At 43.7% G+C, this 22507-nt stretch overlaps 3 protein-coding genes across 4 annotated transcripts; all 3 read left to right on the forward strand.

Annotated features, from left to right (window-relative positions):
• Window positions 1-2393: 2393 nt before the first annotated feature.
• Window positions 2394-3731, forward strand: LOC134285390 (uncharacterized). The gene is made up of 3 exons (XM_062846040.1): window positions 2394-2811; window positions 2875-2952; window positions 3012-3731. Exon 3 carries the CDS (start codon window positions 3132-3134, stop codon window positions 3729-3731), a length of 600 nt encoding a protein of 199 aa, XP_062702024.1. The 5' UTR covers window positions 2394-2811; window positions 2875-2952; window positions 3012-3131.
• LOC134285471 (uncharacterized) lies at window positions 3712-10358 on the forward strand. 2 transcript variants are annotated; one of them, XM_062846245.1, is made up of 3 exons: window positions 3712-9775; window positions 9842-9918; window positions 9982-10358. In XM_062846245.1, exon 1 carries the CDS (start codon window positions 3824-3826, stop codon window positions 9533-9535), a length of 5712 nt encoding a protein of 1903 aa, XP_062702229.1. In that variant the 5' UTR covers window positions 3712-3823; the 3' UTR covers window positions 9536-9775; window positions 9842-9918; window positions 9982-10358. The 2 variants fall into 2 exon arrangements, with proteins under 2 accessions (XP_062702229.1, XP_062702228.1); XM_062846244.1 differs by having other exon boundaries at window positions 9842-10358.
• A 344-nt stretch (window positions 10359-10702) lies between these two features.
• Window positions 10703-13741, forward strand: LOC115254326 (golgin-45-like). Its single transcript, XM_029851744.2, has 3 exons — window positions 10703-10935; window positions 11199-11872; window positions 12896-13741. Exons 1-3 carry the CDS (start codon window positions 10926-10928, stop codon window positions 13541-13543), a joined length of 1332 nt encoding a protein of 443 aa, XP_029707604.2. The 5' UTR covers window positions 10703-10925; the 3' UTR covers window positions 13544-13741.
• Window positions 13742-22507: the final 8766 nt, after the last annotated feature.

The raw sequence follows: 22507 nt of genomic DNA on the forward strand, positions 1-22507 counted from the left end.
CAACCATATACATGATCAGTTAATATATATTTTTTTTTGCAGAGTAAAAAAAATCACATAGAGATGTTCCATGAAGTGATCTCGTCTTCTGTACTTCGGGTTCCTCATGTTTACAGTTTTACAAATAAAGTCCAAGTGGTATATTGTGAAAACTAAACACAAGGAAGCCATCCCTAAAAGTATCAGAACATTTTCTGAGACATTCAATGAATTGGTCTCCGATCTGCTCTTCGGGTTCTCTATAGTTTAAATTGTCCTATGAAAACATGATTTAGCTTCATCCAAAATTCTGGGATTCCAATAAGATGTATATCTAGATTGGAACTTCATCCCTAAGAACAAGGACATATCTAGTCAAAGCGTACAATTTAATATAGATACTTCATCCCTAAAAGAGCCAGATTTTCAGCCTTGAGATTCATCCTGAGGATCGCCTCCAGGTCTCAAGCTGCTTTCAGAGAATCATCCCGCGTGCATAACCACCGGGTCTCATAATTCACCTGGCGTACTTCATCCCTTTGACTGGGTTCCACTGTTTAACAGCAGTGTACTTCATCCCATCAACAGGGTTCCGCCTTTCCATCTACTTCAAGTAGATCTGCGTACTTCATCCCATATTATAGGGTTCCGCATCGGGAATCGCCTCTGGATTCCATTTTCAGCGTACTGTCATCCCATTCTTTGGGTTCCGCTCCATATGTGAGCTTCATCCCAAGAAATTCATCTCTGGGACTCACATTGTCTTTGCTCTGGGTCCAAATCTTCCCGGCTGGATTACATCCCTAAGATTCTCGGGTGGCTCTTCCTTACCATAAAAGCAATCTCTTAGAATCCGGGTCCACCGTCAGAATTCTGGAGGCATCCCTAAGAGCAATCCTTAAAGTTCACCTGCTCCGGGTCCAGGCCTTCTCGATTGGATTTCATCCCTAAGATTCTGGGTTTTACTACTGAGCGGAAACATCCCTCAGTGTAAAAATCATCCCTGAGAATCCGGGCTCCATCGTCAGGACTACTGGAATCATCCCTAAGAACAATTTGTTTTCTTCTTTCATACTTTACCATGCAGCAAATAATTTTCTCCACGGGATTTTTTTCCTTCATGTTGCTTGAAATATGGAATTTGGTTTTGTACGAGCCCAGTTGTTCTTCTAACTTGCGCAAGCTTCATTTTCCTTTATTTTTCATCCTCGTCGCCAAATGTAGTGTTCTCTTGGTGGTGGTTGGAACAATAATGCTTTATTAGATACAGCTAAATGTCAATGATACAATTCATGGCTACTACGATCCTACAATGAGACTAACGCGCATGGTTATTGCTACCACAAATACAGTATTTCCTTTGCAGTCATTTTAACTGTGAGGTGTTGTGAAAATTACTATTGCCGATTTCAGGAAGTGCATGGTATTTACAACCACAATTCGGTTCTGCTGACTGTTTTGTTTGTTGTTCTCAGCATAAAACGTCATACCTACACTGAACGAAAACGCCCGCCGTACAAAGAATGATTCTTCATTCAATGCGGTACAGACCCGCAAAATCTGAATTTTAAATGATTTCTCAGCAGAATGATTTGACTGCCTTCGATTGAACCAAAATCATCCTGTAATAAAACTAAAATTGACACAATTAATGAATGATTTTTCGCTTGGGGTTTGTTGTGAATGATTATCATCAAAAAACCATCGGAAAGCATTTTCCTCTATGCTTCATACCGAAAATCATTCAATCGCTGAATGAAAATCCCCACAACTCAAAATATGAATTGTCATTCAATCGTGTGCTCAATCCAGGGCTCACTCGGTGATTCCTAAAACTGAATGACAATCGTGATCGAATGATTTACTGAACAATAATGACGAATTCTTGTTTACTTTTTGTATTCTAATTGTCTGCATGTTCCCCATTCTGAAAGTAATTCAATTTAAGATTGTTTTTCATTTTGCTGTTGGTGCGCCATCCTTTGCCAGTTTATAATGGCAAAATCAACGTTGAAGTGGTCGCGGAAAAAAATGCGTCGTGCAAAACTGTTCGACTGTGATACCTATATTTATAATGTGTATTAATATAAAATGAGATTTCTGATAATAAAAACCAATAAAATTCAAATAAAAAATAATTGACATACATCAAAGTTTGTTCTATTTTCCAAACAACTAATATTACAACCATTTCAACGAGTTCGAGCGAAATTGACTGCAATTGAAATCAGATTCCTTCTAACTTGTTGTGATGGTTGTAATATTAGTTGTTTATTTAAGAATTTAAATTGTAGACTGCAGTGAACAATGTCTATATACTTTCGTAAAGATTTTCATTCTCATTTCAACCGGTAAACTGAATGGGTTTTGAATGAAAATCATCCATGTCCAGATTTGTTTTGATTCTGAATAGTATTGTGACGACCCCTTGGCCGACGCGTCTCACTGAGACAATACGATGCGAGTAGAAACCCGTCGTTGTCATATGAGATGACGTTGTCATCCGAGATGCCGAAGAAACGTCATCAGAGGCTAGATGACTAGCAATTAATTAGATATCAGAAACGATTGATGTTAAGTTGTGCGTGACATTGAAATATTATTGCTTAATGCTAAATTTGAGCTAAAATTCCATCTTCTATCTAATTGAAATCCTGTACATTGAACTCATCAAGGATTCAACTATATGGTAACATTGAAACAATATTCTAAACTCCCTAAATTCTAATATTGTAAACTTCTATTCTTTGGTTAGGTTTGATAAAATCAAACTAAATGGAATAATTCCTATTTGATTGATATATTCCTGAATATATGATACGGTGTTCACCGGTAAGTTTGCCCTAACGAAATGTTTTCAAGTAGTGAAAATTAAGAAATAATTTCTTGAAATAGCCGAAGAACAATCAGTAGTTTCCGACGTGACAAAGAAGAATCAGAAGAAGTTGTAGATCTACGAGAAAAGAACTAAATGTAAGATACGGTAACCTAAATGAAAAACCCAAAGAAACTGAACATTTTGTTAATTTTAGGAAGTTTTTATCGGGCTATTAAAGCGATTAAAAACTTGGAAACCGCTTCTTTTCTTCTGTTGATTGAACATCAACAATATAAAAACTTCATTTACCCGCACTGGAAGCTTCACCTACGGAATGTCGCGACGGAACCAGCAGCAGCGAGTGGCCGCTGCCAATGAGAAGGATACCGGCTGCAAGATGTGTACGAGTACGGACAACAGTCGCATGGTCCAGTGCGACAAATGCGATGCCTGGTACCACTTCGATTGCGTGGGCGTGACCGCCGACATCGAACATCACGACTTCGTGTGCGCCACATGCAAGACTGCTAAAGGAGGAGTCAAAAAGAAGCGTAAGACGTCTGCAAAGGTACCCTCAGATGCCCCACCGCCCGTAAGTACGCATGCCGATGACCAGGGAACCGTTCATTCAGAGCTAATTGGAAATGCACCCCAAAATGCGTCCGTCTACGTCGTTACCCCGATGACGACAAGTACAAGCGTCATCAGTACCGCTCCCGTAATGTCAACTACGCAAATCGGTTTCTCAACCGCAGGTCCACCCTTCGCGCATGATCCAACTGTTTTACAATTCCCATACTCTACGTACGCCCCCGTAGTCGCTCGCGCCCCAGTAGTACCGGGGTTGACCTCCGTTACTCCGCAAGCCTCAATGCCTTGTCTATCACTACCCTCGGGACTGCCTCCACCCCGCTGTCAATCTCCTCGTATGTGACTCTGCCATCAAATCCGCGCGTGTCGGGTTACTATCCAGAAGTGTTTACACGTGCTCAGTGTTTCACAGTGCCTTCGTGTGGAAATCAACAGATGCCGTCTCTACAGTTCAGCACGCCTCTATCGTCGCGAAATACGCCAACCATCAGTCAAGCCGAAGGGACAACCAAGACTATTGCACCTGCATTGGTTGGAAACAAGCCATCCGACACCAACAAACAAGGTCGGGAGGAATATGCCAGCCAGCGCTCCGGAACAGCAAGCTCAAGAATGTCCAGGAAGGAGAAAAGACTACAATTGGAGTTACAAATTCTCGACGAAGAAAGGAAGCTGCAAGAAGAGGAACAAAGGAAGAAACGCGAGTATCTCCAGAAGAAACATCAACTTCTGAGGGAGCTGGCAACCGATTCTACAACGGAAGACGACGAAGAAGGAGATGAGGAAGATGACCAAGCGTTGAATGAGAAGGTGAACACATGGATGCAAGGGCTACCGCCGACCGATCCAGATCAAGTTCAGTTAGGCGAACCCCGACAGCGCCCACGTGGCGACAATGCCCTGTCCCGGCCTCCGGCACAGCAAATGCAGATTTCGCAAGGACCCGTGGAACAACATCATCGGTTGCCGAACCAGCCAATTCCTGATTTAGGGCGGCTAAGGATTGGAGAAAGTACACATCTTCCGTCGAGATTAGAGAACAATGCGACGCACGTTGGCCCCTTCAATCCCGGCCTGCGTTCGACCCCTCGGCAGGCATTGCTGACGGAAGACGATGCAAATAACTTGTCACGTAGTCAAGTAGCCGCTCGCCAAGCGGTATCGCGAGAGCTTCCGAGCTTTAGTGGTACTCCCGAGGAGTGGCCATTATTTTACTCCACCTTCATCACCACAACGAACATGTGCGGATACACGCTTGAGGAAAACTTGGTGCGCCTTCAGAAATGCCTCAAGGGAAAGGCCTTTGAAGCAGTCAAATGCAGGCTGTTGCATCCGGCGAGCGTACCAGGCATCATTTCCACATTGAAGATGCTCTATGGTAATCCCGATGTGATCGTACATAATCTGATGGCAAAAATCAAAAACACACCACCACCGAAATCGGATAGACTGGACACACTCATAGAGTTTTCGTTATCTGTCCAGAACTTATGCGCCACAATAGAAGCTTGCCAACTAGATGAATACTCTTACAATGTAGTATTGCTACGTGAACTCGTCGAAAAGCTGCCTTCGTCGATTAAAGTGGACTGGGCAAAATACCAGCGAACCGTCCCATGCGTCAACTTAACCATCTTCTCCGCGTGGCTCTACGATCTCGCCGAAGCTGTTTGCCCGATTGCTACACTACCGAGTGTTGAGACGAGACCACAGCGAAACAAGAAGGATCCAGCCTATCTCAACACGCATACTGAGGAAGAGAAGGATTCCCATCGGTTCAAGCCAAATAAGGTTGTCAAGTCTGCGCCACCCAGTTCAGCGTCAAAAACCTGCCTGGTATGTAAGGGTAGCTGCCCGAGCGTGGACAAGTGCACACGGTTTGCTGAACTTGGCTACAACTCCAAATGGGCAACTGTGAAGGAACTTGGGCTGTGTAGAAAATGCCTGAAAAAGCACACGGCGTCATGCAAATCTCAACAAGTTTGTGGAAAGAACGGCTGTCAATACAAACACCATCAACTGCTCCACAATATCCAACGAGATAACGCAACGTCGACCGCGGAACAAGGCGCAACAAACCACGCTCCTACACAAACGACTGCTGCGCAGAGCTCAACGGGACGAGACTGCAACACACATCTGAAGCTCACAAACAAAATGCTGTTTCGCGTTGTTCCTGTTATACTGTATGGTCCAACCAAAGCTGTGAGAACTCATGCGTTCTTAGACGACGGTTCTTCCTATACGTTGATGGACGACGCTTTAGCAAAAGAGCTGAAACTAAGTGGAGAGCCGGAACCCCTTTGCTTAAGGTGGACAAGCAACCAAGGTCGGATGGAGAACGATTCGATTCGGCTTAGCGTTGAGATCTCCGGTACGCAGGAAGGGCACAAGAAGTATCGTCTCCAGGAAGTGCATACAGTTGCCAATCTCAGTCTGTTTCATCAATCGGTCAACGTGAAAGAGTTAGCAGAACAGTACCCATACCTGCGAGGAGTACCAGTGGAATCCTACCAAGATGTCCAACCCCGAATCCTCATCGGTATCGATAACGCAAACTTGGCACTTCCACTAAAAGGAAGAGAAGGGGGTTGGTGCGAGCCCATCGCCACGAAAACACGGTTGGGCTGGATCATACATGGTGGAACAGAGCTAGGAGGAGAATTTGTTGGCTATCACAGTCCTCAAAGGTGCCTTTGTAGTGGATCGAATGATGCTGCACTTCAAGACGCAATGTGCGAGTTCTTCTCTATCGAAAGTTTAGGGATTTCCAAACCCAAACATTCTCTCGCATCAACCGAGGATCAACGGGCCGAAAACATCCTCAAGACCGTTACTCAAACCGAAAACGGCCACTATGTCTGCAGCTTGCTCTGGAAGTACGACAACCTGCACTTGCCGAATAGTAAGCCCATGGCTCTACAGCGTTTACGCTGTTTAGAGGCTCGGATGAAAAAAGATCCTGAGCTGGCCACAGTCCTGCAGACGAAGATCAGCGAATACCTCGAGAAAGGATACATCCGCAAGTTAACTGACCAAGAGTTGAAGGAAAGGCAGCATCGGGTCTGGTATCTCCCGATCTTTCCCGTCTACAACGCAAACAAGCCAGGTAAGGTGCGAATCGTCTGGGACGCTGCAGCCAAAATCAACGGCGTGTCACTTAATTCGATGCTGGTGACTGGGCCAGATCAGTTGACGTCCCTTTTGTCCGTACTTATCCAGTTTCGGGAGAACAAAGTGGCGATATGCGGGGACCTAAGGGAAATGTTCCACCAGGTATACGTGACGAAGGAGGACCAAAATTGTCAACGATTCCTGTGGAGAGAAAACCCTACAGATGCGGAACCGAGTACTTTCGTCATGCAGGTTATGACGTTTGGTGCGTGCTGTTCGCCGAGCTGCGCCCAATACGTTAAAAACCTGAACGCTGAAAAACATACAGGAGAGTATCCGGAAGCAGCAACAGCGATAATCAAGTGCCACTACGTAGACGATATGTTAGTGAGTACGGAAACGGAAGATGAGGCAGTTCAGCTAGCTCAAGATGTTCGACATGTTCATGCCCAAGCCGGATTTGAGATGCGCAACTGGATCTCCAACTCTCCAGCGGTGCTCAACGCCTTGCACAACGAGCGGATCGACGAGAAGAGCCTAAACCTAGGATCGGAGCTAGCCACAGAAAAGGTTCTGGGCATGTGGTGGTGTACGAAAACGGATGCACTCACCTTCAAGCTATCACAGAAACATGATGCAGATCTACTGTCAGGAACCCGACGGCCAACTAAAAGAGAAGTGCTGCGAACACTCATGGCCATCTTCGATCCTTTGGGATTACTTGCAAATCTGCTGATCTTCCTCAAGGTGCTACTCCAGGAAATTTGGCGCTCAGGGATCGGCTGGGATGACGAGATTCCAGAAAAACTCAACAAAAAATGGGAAATTTGGTTGCAAGTTCTTCCGTCGGTGCAGAATGTTCGCGTGCCAAGATGTTACAGGCTTTTAACGTCGATTGGCTCGGCAACCTGCGTTCAGCTACACACCTTCGTCGACGCAAGCGAGGACGGCTATGCAGCGGTAGCGTATCTACGGTTCCAGCAAGGCAACAGCGTGGAATGTGCAATCGTAGCAGCTAAATCGCGGGTGGCTCCACTGAAGTTTGTTTCAATCCCGCGGCTCGAACTACAAGCGGCGGTTATAGGAGCCAGATTAGCGAAAACGGTGAGCAGCAGTTTGTCATTCAAACTAGATGAAAAATTCTTCTGGACTGATGCTCGTGACGTGCTGTGCTGGATCCGGTCGGACCATCGTCGATATTCGCAGTACGTGGCGTTCCGTGTCAGCGACATCTTAGAAACCAGTGAAATCGCAAATTGGAGGTGGGTCGGCACAAAGGACAATGTTGCGGATGAAGCCACTAAATGGCAACGACTGCCAGATCTCGAAAGTGACAGTCGGTGGTTCAAGGGTCCAAAATTTCTATGGCAGCATCCTGACAATTGGCCCGTAGAACCGTTTACAACTGGGTCAACGAAGGAGGAAATTCGGGCAAACATATTCCACCATAGAGCCACCATTTCATCGTGTGTTGCCGTGGAGGATTTCAGTAGCTGGGATCGACTGGTCCGTACGGTAGCCTTCGTGTTCCGGTTTTCAAGAAACTGTCGGGGCAAAATAACGAGAATCCAGCGAGCATGCGGCCCACTCTCTAGCATGGAATTGCAGCAAGCATCAAACTACCTCTACAAGTTGGCGCAAAAAGAATCGTATCCCGATGAAGTAAACGCTCTTTCAAATGAACGAGCTGCAACGAAATCAATTAATAAGCAGAGCTCGATCTACTCTATGAATCCGTTTCTAGATGAGCAGCAAGTGATGCGGATGCGTGGGAGAACAAGCAGGTGTGAGTACGCTACGATGGACGCCCAGAACCCGATTATCCTTCCCAAGGAGCACCACATCACGATGCTAGTAGTACGAAGCTATCATGAACGCTATCATCATCGTAATCACGAAGTCGTCGTGAACGAGATTCGTCAATTGTTCAGAATTCCGAAGCTGAGGGTTGTGTTTCGTAAGGTGAGGACTAACTGCCAGAAATGCAAAAACCAACGAGCAGTTCCCCGACCCCCAGTGATGGCCGATCTACCAATGGCTAGACTGGCAGCCTACAGCAGACCATTTACATACGTAGGCGTGGATTATTTCGGCCCGTTCACGGTGGCAGTAGGACGAAGATCAGAAAAACGTTGGGGCGTACTTGTGACATGCTTAACGACACGAGCGGTGTATATCGAGGTGGCACATACTTTGAGCGCGGATTCATGTGTGATGGCGATCCGCAATTTCATGGTGCGACGAGGCGTTCCAAACCAAATTTTCAGCGATCGAGGAACGAATTTCACGGCAACGAATAAGGAACTCGAGGCGGCTCTGGCAGATCTGGATCAGGAAAAAATAGTGCAGGAAATAGTTAGCCCTAATACTCAATGGAGCTTTCTTCCCCCAGCATCTCCACACATGGGCGGGGCCTGGGAGAGGCTCATTCAGATTGTGAAGCGTAACTTACAGCAGATACAACCACAACGTCTTCTCAGCGATGAAATCCTTCGTAACCTTTTTGCGGAAATCGAAGGAATCATCAATTCACGTCCACTAACGCACGTGCCGGCAGAAGATCCTGACGGCCCCGTTCTCACTCCAAACCATTTTATCTTGGGATCATCCAGCGGCCTTAAACCTTTAACATTACTCGACGACAGTGTTTCGGCGTTGAAGCGTTCGTGGCGGACTTCACAAGAGGAGGCGAACATCTTCTGGCGGCGTTGGGTTCGCGATTACCTGCCCGAACTGACTAGGCGTACGAAATGGTTTAGCGAAGCTAAGTCAATCGAGGTAGGAGACATCGTGGTAATCGTAGATCCAGGGCATCCTCGAAACTGTTGGCCCAAGGGCCGGGTCATATCCGTCAACAAGGGTAGAGATAACAAGGTGAGATCAGCAGCGGTTCAAACAGCCACCGGAGGAGTATACGAACGCCCGGTGGTGAAATTAGCAGTACTGGATGTTCGACGCGAAGAACAGGTAAGCCACAACAGTGGCGTACCCGGGGGGGACTGTGACGACCCCTTGGCCGACGCGTCTCACTGAGACAATACGATGCGAGTAGAAACCCGTCGTTGTCATATGAGATGACGTTGTCATCCGAGATGCCGAAGAAACGTCATCAGAGGCTAGATGACTAGCAATTAATTAGATATCAGAAACGATTGATGTTAAGTTGTGCGTGACATTGAAATATTATTGCTTAATGCTAAATTTGAGCTAAAATTCCATCTTCTATCTAATTGAAATCCTGTACATTGAACTCATCAAGGATTCAACTATATGGTAACATTGAAACAATATTCTAAACTCCCTAAATTCTAATATTGTAAACTTCTATTCTTTGGTTAGGTTTGATAAAATCAAACTAAATGGAATAATTCCTATTTGATTGATATATTCCTGAATATATGATACGGTGTTCACCGGTAAGTTTGCCCTAACGAAATGTTTTCAAGTAGTGAAAATTAAGAAATAATTTCTTGAAATAGCCGAAGAACAATCAGTAGTTTCCGACGTGACAAAGAAGAATCAGAAGAAGTTGTAGATCTACGAGAAAAGAACTAAATGTAAGATACGGTAACCTAAATGAAAAACCCAAAGAAACTGAACATTTTGTTAATTTTAGGAAGTTTTTATCGGGCTATTAAAGCGATTAAAAACTTGGAAACCGCTTCTTTTCTTCTGTTGATTGAACATCAACAAGTATGATTATAGTGGTCGCTTTGGATGATTTTCATACCGTCTGTTTTGATTCTGTCAGATCAGCTCTTGAATGACAAAAATCCAAAAATCATCTGATTTTAGGCATGGGGCTCGGATGAGGCAATTTTCATTCAATTTGTGGCGGGGATTTTCGTTCAGTGTAGTAAATTTGAACACAACTTTATAGTAACAGCTACCGCAAGATTTTTTTCTGTGTATATTTTCACCACAAATCACCAATTTAGATCGCTTTCAAAACGAAAACGACTTTTCTTTCCTTTGGGAACGTTCAAAAATTACGTCCATGATTTGGGGGAGGGGGGGGGTTCTAGAAAAGTGTGACAGTACGTGTATTGGGTATAGGAAAAGTGCGTGACAGAGGGGGGAGGGGGGGTCTAGAAATCCCGAAAAACGATGGACGTAATATTTGAATCTTCCCTTTTGTCATGTCATTCTTGTTTTGGTGTAGTTCTGTTTTGTTGTTTTCGTTCGGTCTCCTTTCCCCTGGTCCGATCGCAGAGAGTCACAGACTGACACCCCGACTGAAACTCAAGTAGAAAAAAAAATTGCAGACGATCTTGCGTCAGTCCTCTCATCGAAGGATTTTGTATTGTTTTGTGATAATTTTTATTTCTTATCAGTACTCTCGTGATAAGATTAGTTATTTTGTTCTGTAGACTGAACATACCAATACGGCTGTGTTATAAATTTGTGAAATCGATCAAGCAGTATGGACACAGGTAAAGTGAGATGGTTTATTTTTAGTTTTTTTTTCGTGATATTGCAACTAGCTTGGAATTTTATGTAGGTCAATAACGACACTTGATTTTTTTTACAAACATGTAGGTAATTTGTACTTTTGTTTGAACCATTATTGAATTTTATTTAAACAATCCCGAATTTAAGTTGCAGAACGGAATAAAACGTAACACAAGCAGCAAACTGATAACACAGAGCTCTAACTTTCACTTTTATCTTCCGGGTGTGTCCTTGCTCATTACAGCTCGCACAAGAGGCGATGGAATGGAAAATGAAGCAATAAATGTTGCGGCATCATCATCAGTGCAATACCAGCAACGGAAGTCTTCCGATACTAACGGCGGTGTTTTCGCTGGCAACAGCGGCGAGATAAAGCTGCCCACCGATTTGGAGTTGCAACGCCTGCTACCTCATTCCGGCTCGAATCCGGTTTACCGTCCCACAGAACTGGTTGCCGTGGGCAACGCCTCGCTTCCTCCGACTGTGCCAAAGGGCAAAATTTTCAATCTAGTTCCCAAGTTGGTGCCTCGCAGCAGAGCCTACTGCGACAAGAACAGCAGCAGCAATCTGAAGAGCCGGGAGCCAAAATTCGTGCCATTTGAACCGTACAAGGGAGCGGTTAATCCGATAATTCCATTCAAGAATAACGAGAACCGAGTCAAGATCAGCGATAGGAACAATCTGGACCTGAACGTGCTGGTGTCGCAAATGTCCACCATCACGAGCAAGGAACTGGGAGGGATGGAAGCGGCCAAAATACAGGAATTCGACGCGGAAAAGCAAAAGTATCAGAAGGAAATCGACGAATTAAAGAAGGAACGAGACTACTTCCAGGGCCAGCTTAAATTTCAGGCACAAGTAAACTCGGAACTGAAAAATTTGCTAGTGGCTGCCGTCGGGGAAGATCTGCAGACCAAGGTATAGTAACTCCTTCTTTCGTTTTGCATTTGTTTACTCAAATTTAGAGGAATTAATCTCGATTAATATTTGAGGAGTTTACAAGTCCGATGCTCATTCCAGTTGAGCAATGTAAACCAGGTATAATTCTACTAGAGCAAAGCGTTATATCTGACGCTTCCTCTATAGCAGATACGCAGATACCATGAAGGTTGGGCGGTTGCGTATGTTAAGTAATCCAAGATTTTACTGTTTAAGTATTCCATGAAATTGGAGCCCCTTAAGTAAATATCTGAGCTACCCTAGATGATATGGTGAGCACTAGCATCACTGCCAACAATTAGCGGAATGTCTTTCGAATGCAGTATGCGTTGACTTCAGCTTGAAAGCAACCATAATCTAGCGGTAAATACACCGAACAATAAACTTATTTCCTATTGAGATTTCCAACATAAACATAAATTGTGATAGCATAAACATCTCTAGTGATTCCTTCAGAGATGAGTATAGCAACGATTTCAATGTTGATCAGCACATATGCTCGAGGCATGACACGCGAGTTTGCCATTTCATTTTCACTGATAGTAGCAAACACCGGGTTCACAAGGTTTCCTAAGTTTGGGCTAGGAGGACTAAAGCCATTTGGACTGTACCAATTTGCATAAGTCTGTAAAGCTGGATCGTTGCTGTTCTTCTATGCTGAAAATTGATTTGAGCTATTTTAACCGAAGCGTAAGAGTAAACTCTTCGCAATCACAACACAAAGAGGAACAACAGCAATAAGACCTGATTGGGTTTGAGAACGCCAAAGACGAGGATACACATAACACACTGTGTTTATCGCATAATACGAATCCATATGAAAATTTAAACTAATCCATGGCATCTTCATAATCCCTCAGTCTCTAGTTTATACACGGTCGTTATCGTCACGGTTACCATAGAATTACTACCAGAAATCAGCGAAACCAAGTATTACTTACCATAAACACAAATGATTACATTAGTCTAACTTCCATACTTTTTCTTTCTACTTCCCAAAAGGTAAACGTTCTAACCGAGGATAAGCTCCATTTGGCCCGAAAGCTGCTAAACTCAGCGGAGAATCTGTCCTCCCACACTGAACAAATCGAGTTCCTCGCCGGCCAGAGCGAAGTGTGGCGCAGCAAGTTTCTGGCCAGCAGCCTGATGGTAGAGGAACTTGCCCGCTGGAAGACTAGTCTCTTGCAGAAGAATCGTATGCTGCTTGCCTCGAACAAGGAAATGCTAGAAACGACTTCCAAGCTGCGCGAAATGCAGCTCGACATCCTGCGGAATCTCAAGTTCCTATCCAACCGGAAGGACATTTCGCTCCCGTCGGCCAACGTATTGGATCTAACCGCCGAAAGCGTCAACCTTTCCGAACAGCTCGTCTTGGCCCATTCGGCACTGGGAATGCCGGAGCCACTGGAACTGACCGGGCTGGACACTATGTGCCCGGCGGAAAAGCTAGCGGTTCAAGCGCTACAGCATTCGAACGAACCGTTGATGAACACGGATGAAGCATTCAGGGCCATCGTGGGGCAGGCATTCCCTTCGATCAATACCATGAAGCACCACCAGGCGGCGACAATGGCGGAATCACACGGCATTGCGGACTTTGTCGTGGTAGAAAATCCAGCCGTTGAAACAACGCCACATGTGGAGCAATAGGATCGAGGTAGGCGTTTTTTGTTTTGTAGTTTGCTCGTTTTGGGATGAATAAGGGGATGTAAAAAGCATTTTTGAGTCAGCAATCAAAATCCACTGCTATTAACGCATATAAACTTCGGATGCAATCTGTTTTAAACATAGGTTAGCTCTATAAAATTAGTCATATAAGTTTTATCGTATTATCTACGCAGAACAGAACGTGATAGTGTACATTCTTTTGAAAGAACAATTCCTTGGGATTATCGAAGTGTTTGAGTATGCACACATAACAAATTTTTCCATTTTGGAGATGAACCAGCCACGGGATGACAATCTCTTTCATAAAGCAAATCCTAACATTTTTTTTAATAATATTTAAAAATGCATATTGATTGCTTCTATCATGTTTTGTTTTGCATGTTTTGCAATTAAAGCAAGCAAAACAAAACAAAAAATCTGGTGATCTTCACATATTGGCAACAATAGCTCAAGAAGTGATATACATTGCACATCTTAGCGACGCCAGCGTAATGGCCGGTTCAAGTGCCAACCAATAACGAACAAGAACAGAATGCCGCAAGGGGTCCAATGCTAGTCACCGGACGGGAAATAATGGCAGAAGAGAAACGAATCTACCGAGGCAAGAAATGGCAACACAAAGAGAGTATAATTAATTGCTGAAGCGAAGCGCAGTACAGCACGGATCGGAACGATATGCGGAGGCATAATGCAACTGTCAATAATGCGCGGCACCATTATTTTTGCTCCAAGAGGCTATGGGCCTGCCCTGAGAGAGAGGAGACAGCTGGCTTCGATTGCGTGCTACTTAATGTCAAGGAGGACCTGTCACAAACTGTCACCGCGAACCGAGCTGAAAATCGCACATTGATGGTGTGGAGTGGTCAAATATCCAAAAGATCTTATCAACATTTTGCTCCGTTTGTTGTATTTAAAAAAGATAAAATAATAATGATCAGTTTCCCACGACCAGCGCAACGAATCCATTTATTTTCCATGCTCTGTCGCAACGAACTCAATATGCAATTCATTTTTGACCAATAATATTTTTTCAAACCATTGTGCGGCGCTAAAAGTTGTAAAAAGAAGTAAGAAGAAGACATGTAAACATCGTGGCTGTCAGTGAGCTGTCTCCTCTCTCTCAGGGCCTGCCCCTGCATGTGCTGTCCTAGCCATGACTCAGAAGAAAAAACAATCCAACTAGAGCCTAAGATGGAGAAATTGTCGAAACTCGTAGTCTAGTAAAGTACAAGACAAGACAGTGAAGATGACCTAAGGGATCATTCAAGTATTACGTGGCGCAAAATTTGAGACTTAGGCTCCCAACCTCCCCCACGTAACAACTTTTTAATGCAAAGATTCAAAGTTTGGTATGCACCCTAACACCCCTGTGGTGGATATAGGGAGTCGAGTAACTACATTTGCGGCAAATGGATGCCAAAGATTTTTGAGGCTACTGAAAAAAATATAGTTAGGACTTCGGTTACCACAACCCCCTCCCCCGTAGCGTTACGTAATATTTTAACGAACCCTAGGTTGAAATACCGACGGGATTGGTAGTCTAGTGGCTACCGCTTCTGATTCGTATGCAGAAGGTCATGGGTTCAATCCCTGGCCCGTCCCTTTCATCCTCCTTTGTATCTTTCTATCAACTTTCTCTCTCTCTCTTCTCCACAACTCATGTATAGTCATATGTTCATAGCCATCGCTAGAACCAGAAACGAATTGGAAAAAAGTCGTTTCCCTTCCTTTCAACTTCCACTCACAGCACAGTGTCTATAACGCCTATAAGTTATGCAACCAAAGCGTGCTGTGCCGCTTGACCTTATTTACCTTATTCACCACACATTCTATCACCATACGAACACTATAAATACCCCTATCCATGGATCGCATCACCGACCCAACGGTGACTCCCAGATCTCCCATCCTTTCCGTCGAACAAATACCCCAGTCCGTGCTGGTTGTGGGGATGCAGAGGTGATCTCGGTCTTTAGTAGCAACAACCAGCACACTCTAACATTCCTTTCCCTTCCCAACTGACTATAAGGACGTGGCCGGCGCCGTTATTGATCCAAAATGTATGAGCTGCTTAAATTGCACTTTGAGAATAAGTGGAGTGTCCCAGCCCTTATTCATTTGGATCTTAGTGCAATTGTTACGGCGGGCTGTTCAACCGTCAATTTGAATAATGCGTGAAGAGGGTGAAATGTGAACGAAGCCTGTAATTGGGCGATGAACGTGCGCCGTTTTGTTTTGGTTTGTTGTCTACACATCACAAAGGACTGAATAGGTGAAGAAAACAGCAGTTAGCCATAGCTGATAGTCAGTAGTAAAGACTGAAGATGGTGTTTCTTCCATCGTAGAAAAATAGAAGTTATCGTGAAAGAAGTGTATTACAATTGTGAGTTTGTTTGTAATTATTTGTGATATCCCGATTGTTGTTTTGTAATTCAAGAAGAGAGCGTTGATGTAGTATATATTGTAAATTGTGAATTTTATAGATTATCTCTCGTCGTTGAATAATCGTGCTGTGGTACTGTAGCTCACCGATCGCACGAAGGCTCTGAAGGTAGAGTTGTGGATGTTTGTAGTGAAGGGGAAAAACTAGATTGTAAGTATTTTGTTGAATCTATTTTGTATTGTTGTTTTAATGTTAAATATATTTCTAGTTGAGTTTGTTGTACACCAACATACTGTGAAATCGTTTTACCCGCATCCGAAGAATCGCGAGTAACAGCAATTGCTACCAGCTCAGATCAATCACGGAGGAGCAACCATTGACCACCATTGACATGTATAGTCAGATTTGATCGTTGATCGAACCCTTTACAGGTTGAAATACGTATCTGTCATAGGAAGCAAATACAAAGATGGGGAGCCAACTCAACTTGCTGTTGGTCGGCCCGCCATTTTCTGGACCGTAGAAGTAACTTTGTCGGCCCCGTACACATCCTTTCAACAATGTTGTCCGGAGTGATATCTCTACCCCATATCTCCTAATACATACTCGACCTTTGCTCCACGTGGGCATTCACGGTCTCGTCGCAGTCTGCGCATTCCGGACAACACCACCTAAAGCACCCATGGCCTGACAGAAATTGTGTCAAATACACTTGCTGGAAGAATCCCATTCCGTCTGCCATTTCTACATAGACAATGTTCTGGCGATCCGTCTCGGGCCTCTTTTGCCGCGTCGCTCGAAGCACTCTTCGTGCTTTGCCACCACTAGTGCTATGGGCATCATGCCCTCTAGAACGCATACCGCGTCCTTTGAGACCGTGCGGTATGCGCTGGCCACCCTAAGACACATCAGCCTGTGGGTACTCTCGAGTCGCTTCACGTTTCGATTGACCACTAGCGCATTCGACCATGCAGGGTGGCCACAGACTCGGGAAATTCGGGAAATGCGGGAAAAAGTCGGGAATTGAAATTCATCGGGAAATATGCGGGAATAAGTCGGGAATTTTGTTTATGATCGGGAATTTTTAAAATCATGTGTAACGCCTCCAGAATGTAAACTCAAACCTAGATTTAATTATACTTTGACTCACTTCAAATCCAGATTCTCACACAGTTCCGGAGGGCTCACGCAGGGATTTCAAAATCCAAATGATGCAGACGAGCATTGGTTTCTGAATTACGAGTGATTTCTTTTTTGATAGAGATTATCCGGAAAAAAGGTTTTTATTGTCCGGATGCTCGAATCAACAATTACACCTTAAATTTGGGCACAAACCTATCTATATCTATCTATATCTATCTATATCTTATATGGCATACGTGGGACCGCGCATAACTTGCGAACGGGTGGTTCGATTTGGGTCGTCTAAGTTTTGTTCTGTTAGTTTTCACCCAAGGAAGGTTTATGAGGCCTAAAACATGGGAAAATTGAGAGTTTTTGAAAATCGGGTTTTCATACATTTTGAACGGGGACTTGGGCGCTTGGCTAGGGACTTGAAACGTCAAAAAACGCAGTAGGCAAGACAAAGTTTGCCGGGTACAGCTAGTTTCAAATAATTTTGGTAGCCCAATTTTGAATGATTTTATCAGAAATGCCATAATAGTTATTTCTGCAACAAGTTGCAAAATGATGATTTTTTCAGCACGAGTCGTACATTTATCCAACGAGGCTTGCCGAGTTGGATAAATACGACGAGTGCTGAAAAAATCGAGTTTTGCAACGAGTTGCATACAAAGTTTTTTGTAATTACGAAAAATACCCATTTAGTGTTATATTTTCTAGCTAAACAAACATATATCAGTAGGAACCACGTGCACGCGCTCATGCCTGTCGGTGTAGTTTTTTGTTTGATCAGGTAGGCTATGGTGTAGTAGGCGTCACCAATGATCGAGCTTCCGTTGTCAAACAGTTGTGCGCAGGCAAAAGCAGAAGTAGATTCAGCAGCTGCTTCTACAGTATACACTAGACTTATAGCTCAAATTGTAACTGAAATCGTCCTGATTCTGATTTGAGCTGCTCAGTAGATGTAGAGGTAGAGGCTGAATCTACGGAAGGCACGGTGGTAACTAAAAAGTGCGTACAAGCAAAGGTGCCGAAAAGTGCTACTTTTCAGCACTCTTAAGAGTGCCGAAAAGTAGTACTTTTCGGCACACTTGTATTAGTGGTGAAAAGTAAGCCATTTCAGCAAACTTCAGCTAACTGAAATGTTCAACTTTTCACAACGTAATTACAAAAAATACTTCTCCAAAATTTTCTTAGAAAAGGTTTAGCTTGTTACATTTCTATCAAAATGGAGAAATTAGTGACATAGTTTTAGAGATTCTAGTTCTAGGATTTTTTGCCGAATTATCAAGATGAGCATTAGGGTGAATATATAACGAAGCCGCACCTCAAATTTTCAAGAGCAAAATCTGAGGATCCGAAAAACGGATTGCGCTGAAAAGTTGATCGATTGGTAACCCGCTGGTGGTGACCAATCGATCAACTTTTCAGCGCAATCCGTCTTTTGGATCCTCAGATTTGTGCTTTTGAAAATTTGAAGTGTGGCTTCGTTATATATTCATTATTCACCTTAAGACAAGTTTCAATTAATGTTGTCATTGGAACTTTTTTAAATAATTCCTTAGCTTTCTTCGTGTATTAGCTGAAGCACACCCCGCTGACGTAGTGCACGCTTAGTGTGCCTGTATGGGTCATAATGACTCCAATGCACGACTAGGGTTAATTCGCTAGTGGGGGACTTCCTGAAATTATGGCTTTGTTGGAGTTTTTAACGGTATTTCTAGAAATTTCAGTTCATAGAAAAGCTCCCTGCAATCACAATTCGGTTCACTGGTTTTCGAGATATGGCAGTTAAAAAAATAGTTGTCTAAATAATAGTGTTTTACCCAAACGAATCGCGAAAAGTTAATCAATCGAGCCCAAATTTGTACCAATGGTGCACATATAATAGGTTGACAAACAGTCAAAATTTGAGATTTTTTGATACACTCCATGGAAAGTTACAGCATGTTGATTTTTTTGTGGTAGAAAAAAGTTGCCTATCTCAAACATTTTGGCCATCCCCTGTATCTGATGGGCTATGTAGCTGAGCCTCATTTTGCATCCAATTTCCGAACTATAAAATTATGGTTCTCAGCCATTTCTCAACGAAAATTCGTGAAATTTTGACAGTTTATCACAAAGTCTTTCTAGTTTATGAAATCCGCATTTAACCGTTGTTCTGGATTCATGGCCGGGGGCAATGAAGTAACCTCTATAACAGGTAGTGGTGCAACCTTTAAGTCGCCTTCGAAAGCCAATCAAACTTTATGATTTTGCAAAACAGAAGTATTAGAACATGTTTCTAGGGATTTCGAGTAAACTGGCCACATCTCCGGATGTTCCAGAAACCTTGTGCGCCCAGGACAGTGGCCACTTTTTTATTTTTTCAGAAACCTAGCTTGCGACAGTGACCATTTTTCGATCATTTTTGGAACCTAGCTTGCGACATATCACACTTCATGATTTTGCAGAACAAGACTATGTATTTGAACATGGATCTACGGATTTCGGGTACAATGGCAACCTCTCCGGATATCCCGGGAACCTGGTGTCTACAGGGAAATGTGTACTTTTTGATTGGTTCTGAAAAATCAATATTCATGAGTTTCCAAGTAAGTTTTCCAACAATGGGATTAGAAATAAAGCCCAGAATACCGATGTTTTCATCAAATATCTAAAATGAGCCTTACAAATTTCGTCGAAAATATCAAAGTTTTGTTTTTTAGGGTTTAAGAATTTCTCTACAAATTGAGCTAGAAATTGTTAATGAATAGAAAACCTATTATGAAAATCCCCCAGATATTTTCAAAATTTGAGAAAAATTTCTCTAATTACCACTAAACAAGAATTTTTCACAGGTATTCCGAGAAGCTCCAACAGAAATTTATCTGATAATTTTGAATCTTTTGTATATGAACCTGTTCATATGTACAGGGGGTGGCCAAAATGTTTGGGATAGGCAACTTTTTTTCTCCCACAAAAAAAAATCAACATGCTGTCAATAAATTGTTAGTGAACGTTGAAAAATTCATTCAATTCGGTTCACTGGTTTCCGAGATATGACAGCTCAAAAATGAGTTGCCTAAAAAATAGTATTTTACCAGAACGGTTCTAACTTTGCGAAAGATTAATCAATCGAGCCCAAATTTGTACCAATGATGCACATATAACAGATTGATAAACAGTCAAAATTTGAGATTTCTTGATGCACTCTATGAAAAGTTATAGCATGTTGAACTTTTTTGTGAGAAAAAAAAAGTTGCCTATCCCAAACATTTTGGCCATCCCCTGTATACCGAAATTTATTTATTCAAATAATGATTTGTTAACTCAATTATTGATAGATTTCCTGATTTGTTAGCAGCAGAGTATGTGAGAAAATATCACAGACTTTATTCAGTATTTTTGCAATAAACTCCTTCCAGGAAATTTGTTATGGAGTTCCTCGAAGAATTTCACCAGAAAACACTCCAATAATTCGGCTCATAGGAATTATAACAGAATTATGTCAAGAATGCCGTCCTTCACACCTTTAGAATTCCTGGGATAGTGTGAAAAACTAAAAAAAATCATCAAAGAGTATTTCAGTTAGCCGACCAGAATTTTTTTATTGGAAATTTTTCAAGCATTTCTTAAGGAGTTCACAAAAATATTTTGGGAATTCTGAAACACATATTTTCAACCATAGGTTTACTTTACAAGACATCCAGAATAAGAAGCAAATTTCATGCATATGCATATGTTACATGTACATGTAAATTTCTTTTGAAGTTAATGTCTCTAAAATATTGTAAAACTGTCACAGTATGTATCACGATGACACTGTAAATATTTACAGTTTTACAGATCCACTTTAAAGTTTGAATTCTTGGATGTTTTATATGCTCCATAGGTATATAAAGAAAAGTCGGGAAAATTCAAAATTGATGCGGGAAAAAGTCGGGAAAAATGCGGGAATTTCAATTTCGATTTTGTGTGGCCACCCTGACCATGTAGAGGGTGCCATACCGTAGTATGGAAGCCGCTATTGGCGCGAGTAGCTTGCCCTTTTGCAGGCCTATTCCACGTGGCTTCCGAATTTCAGCTTATCGTCGATCGTAACCCCCATTCCGCCAGTAACTGTTGTTCAGACTTGCGGTTGTATACCACCACCACCACCTCCGGTTTTTGGTGCGCGAGTGCCAACAGTCTCGACCTCATCCAGTCCACTATGCCGCTGCGCTGTTGTTGCGTGTGCTGTTGTCAGTTCCACTTCCTCTATCGACTCGCCGTATACCACGAGGATAATATCATCGACAAAGCCGACCAGCTTTACGCCATAATACGCCGCGTTCCATAATACCGAGCTCAAGATGGAGCCCTGAGGTACCCCCGCGGTGATGCTGTAGCTCCTCTCGACTTCCTCGGTGTCGTAGATTAGCACGCTATTCTGAAAGAAGCTCTCCAGTATCCGGCATAGGCTAACCGGGACTCCTAGGACTCCTATGCAATGAGCTCGTCGTTCGTCTCCGGGGCGACCTTGCTTTGGCCGGTTCGGCCATAGGGGACGGGGGCCCATGGTCCCATCGTAGCGCGAGAACAAAGATTCCACGATCTTCTGCAGCATCTCGGGGGAGCGTTCTGGGGGTGCTGACGCGCCCTTCGTTTTGGCGATGACCACCCTGAAGGCATCACCTCAGCGTTTTGTTGGCTGCCTGGCAGAGATTATCGTAGCACGTTGGCTTATGCGCCTTTGTTCAGTGCCAGTTTAGCCCTGTATTTCTGGGTAGGGATCGCATTGGCATTGCAGCGTCCAAGCACGGCTCAGGGTTCCGACTAGAACACCGCTGGATAGATCGTCGGAGTTACCCTCCACAAACAATCGTTCCACAAATGCCGGCTTATCGAAGCTCGATGACTGAACATCCCCGATGACGGTCGATGACTTGCGGCTGTGGCCGTCTTTCTCCGGGTTCCACCGTGTATCGAACCGCCAGATGGTCATTGTTCGTGTATCCATCGTTGACCCTCCAGTCCGAGCTAGGGTTTAGACCCGGGCTCCAGAAGGTCACATCAATGATGAACTCTGCACCGTTCCTACTGTAGGTTTTTTGGTCGTCTACGTGTGCGACATCCACGTTCAGTCTAGCCATAGCTTCGAGTAGAGCCCAGCCTCTCGCGATAGTCAAGCCGCTACCCCACTCAATCGCCCAGGCATTGAAAGCTTCACCGCACCGTTGACTACGGGACACAATCCCAGTAGTGCGCATGATAGCGAATCCACCATAGACGAAATCAACCACCTGTGAGGAACATGACAACCGCAGTAGTACACCACGTTGATATTCGCTATTGCGAAGCCCTCGTGCGACGTGGGAATTATTTCCTGGACCGGAAAACGACCGGTTGCACAGATCGCCGCTAGCCGCTAGGAGGGATGCACTAAGGGTGCGATAGTAAGGTGATGTCTGTATTTGACT

This window comes from Aedes albopictus, chromosome 1 (genome assembly GCF_035046485.1).
Source record: "Aedes albopictus strain Foshan chromosome 1, AalbF5, whole genome shotgun sequence".
In the NCBI taxonomy this organism is placed as follows: domain Eukaryota; kingdom Metazoa; phylum Arthropoda; class Insecta; order Diptera; family Culicidae; genus Aedes; species Aedes albopictus.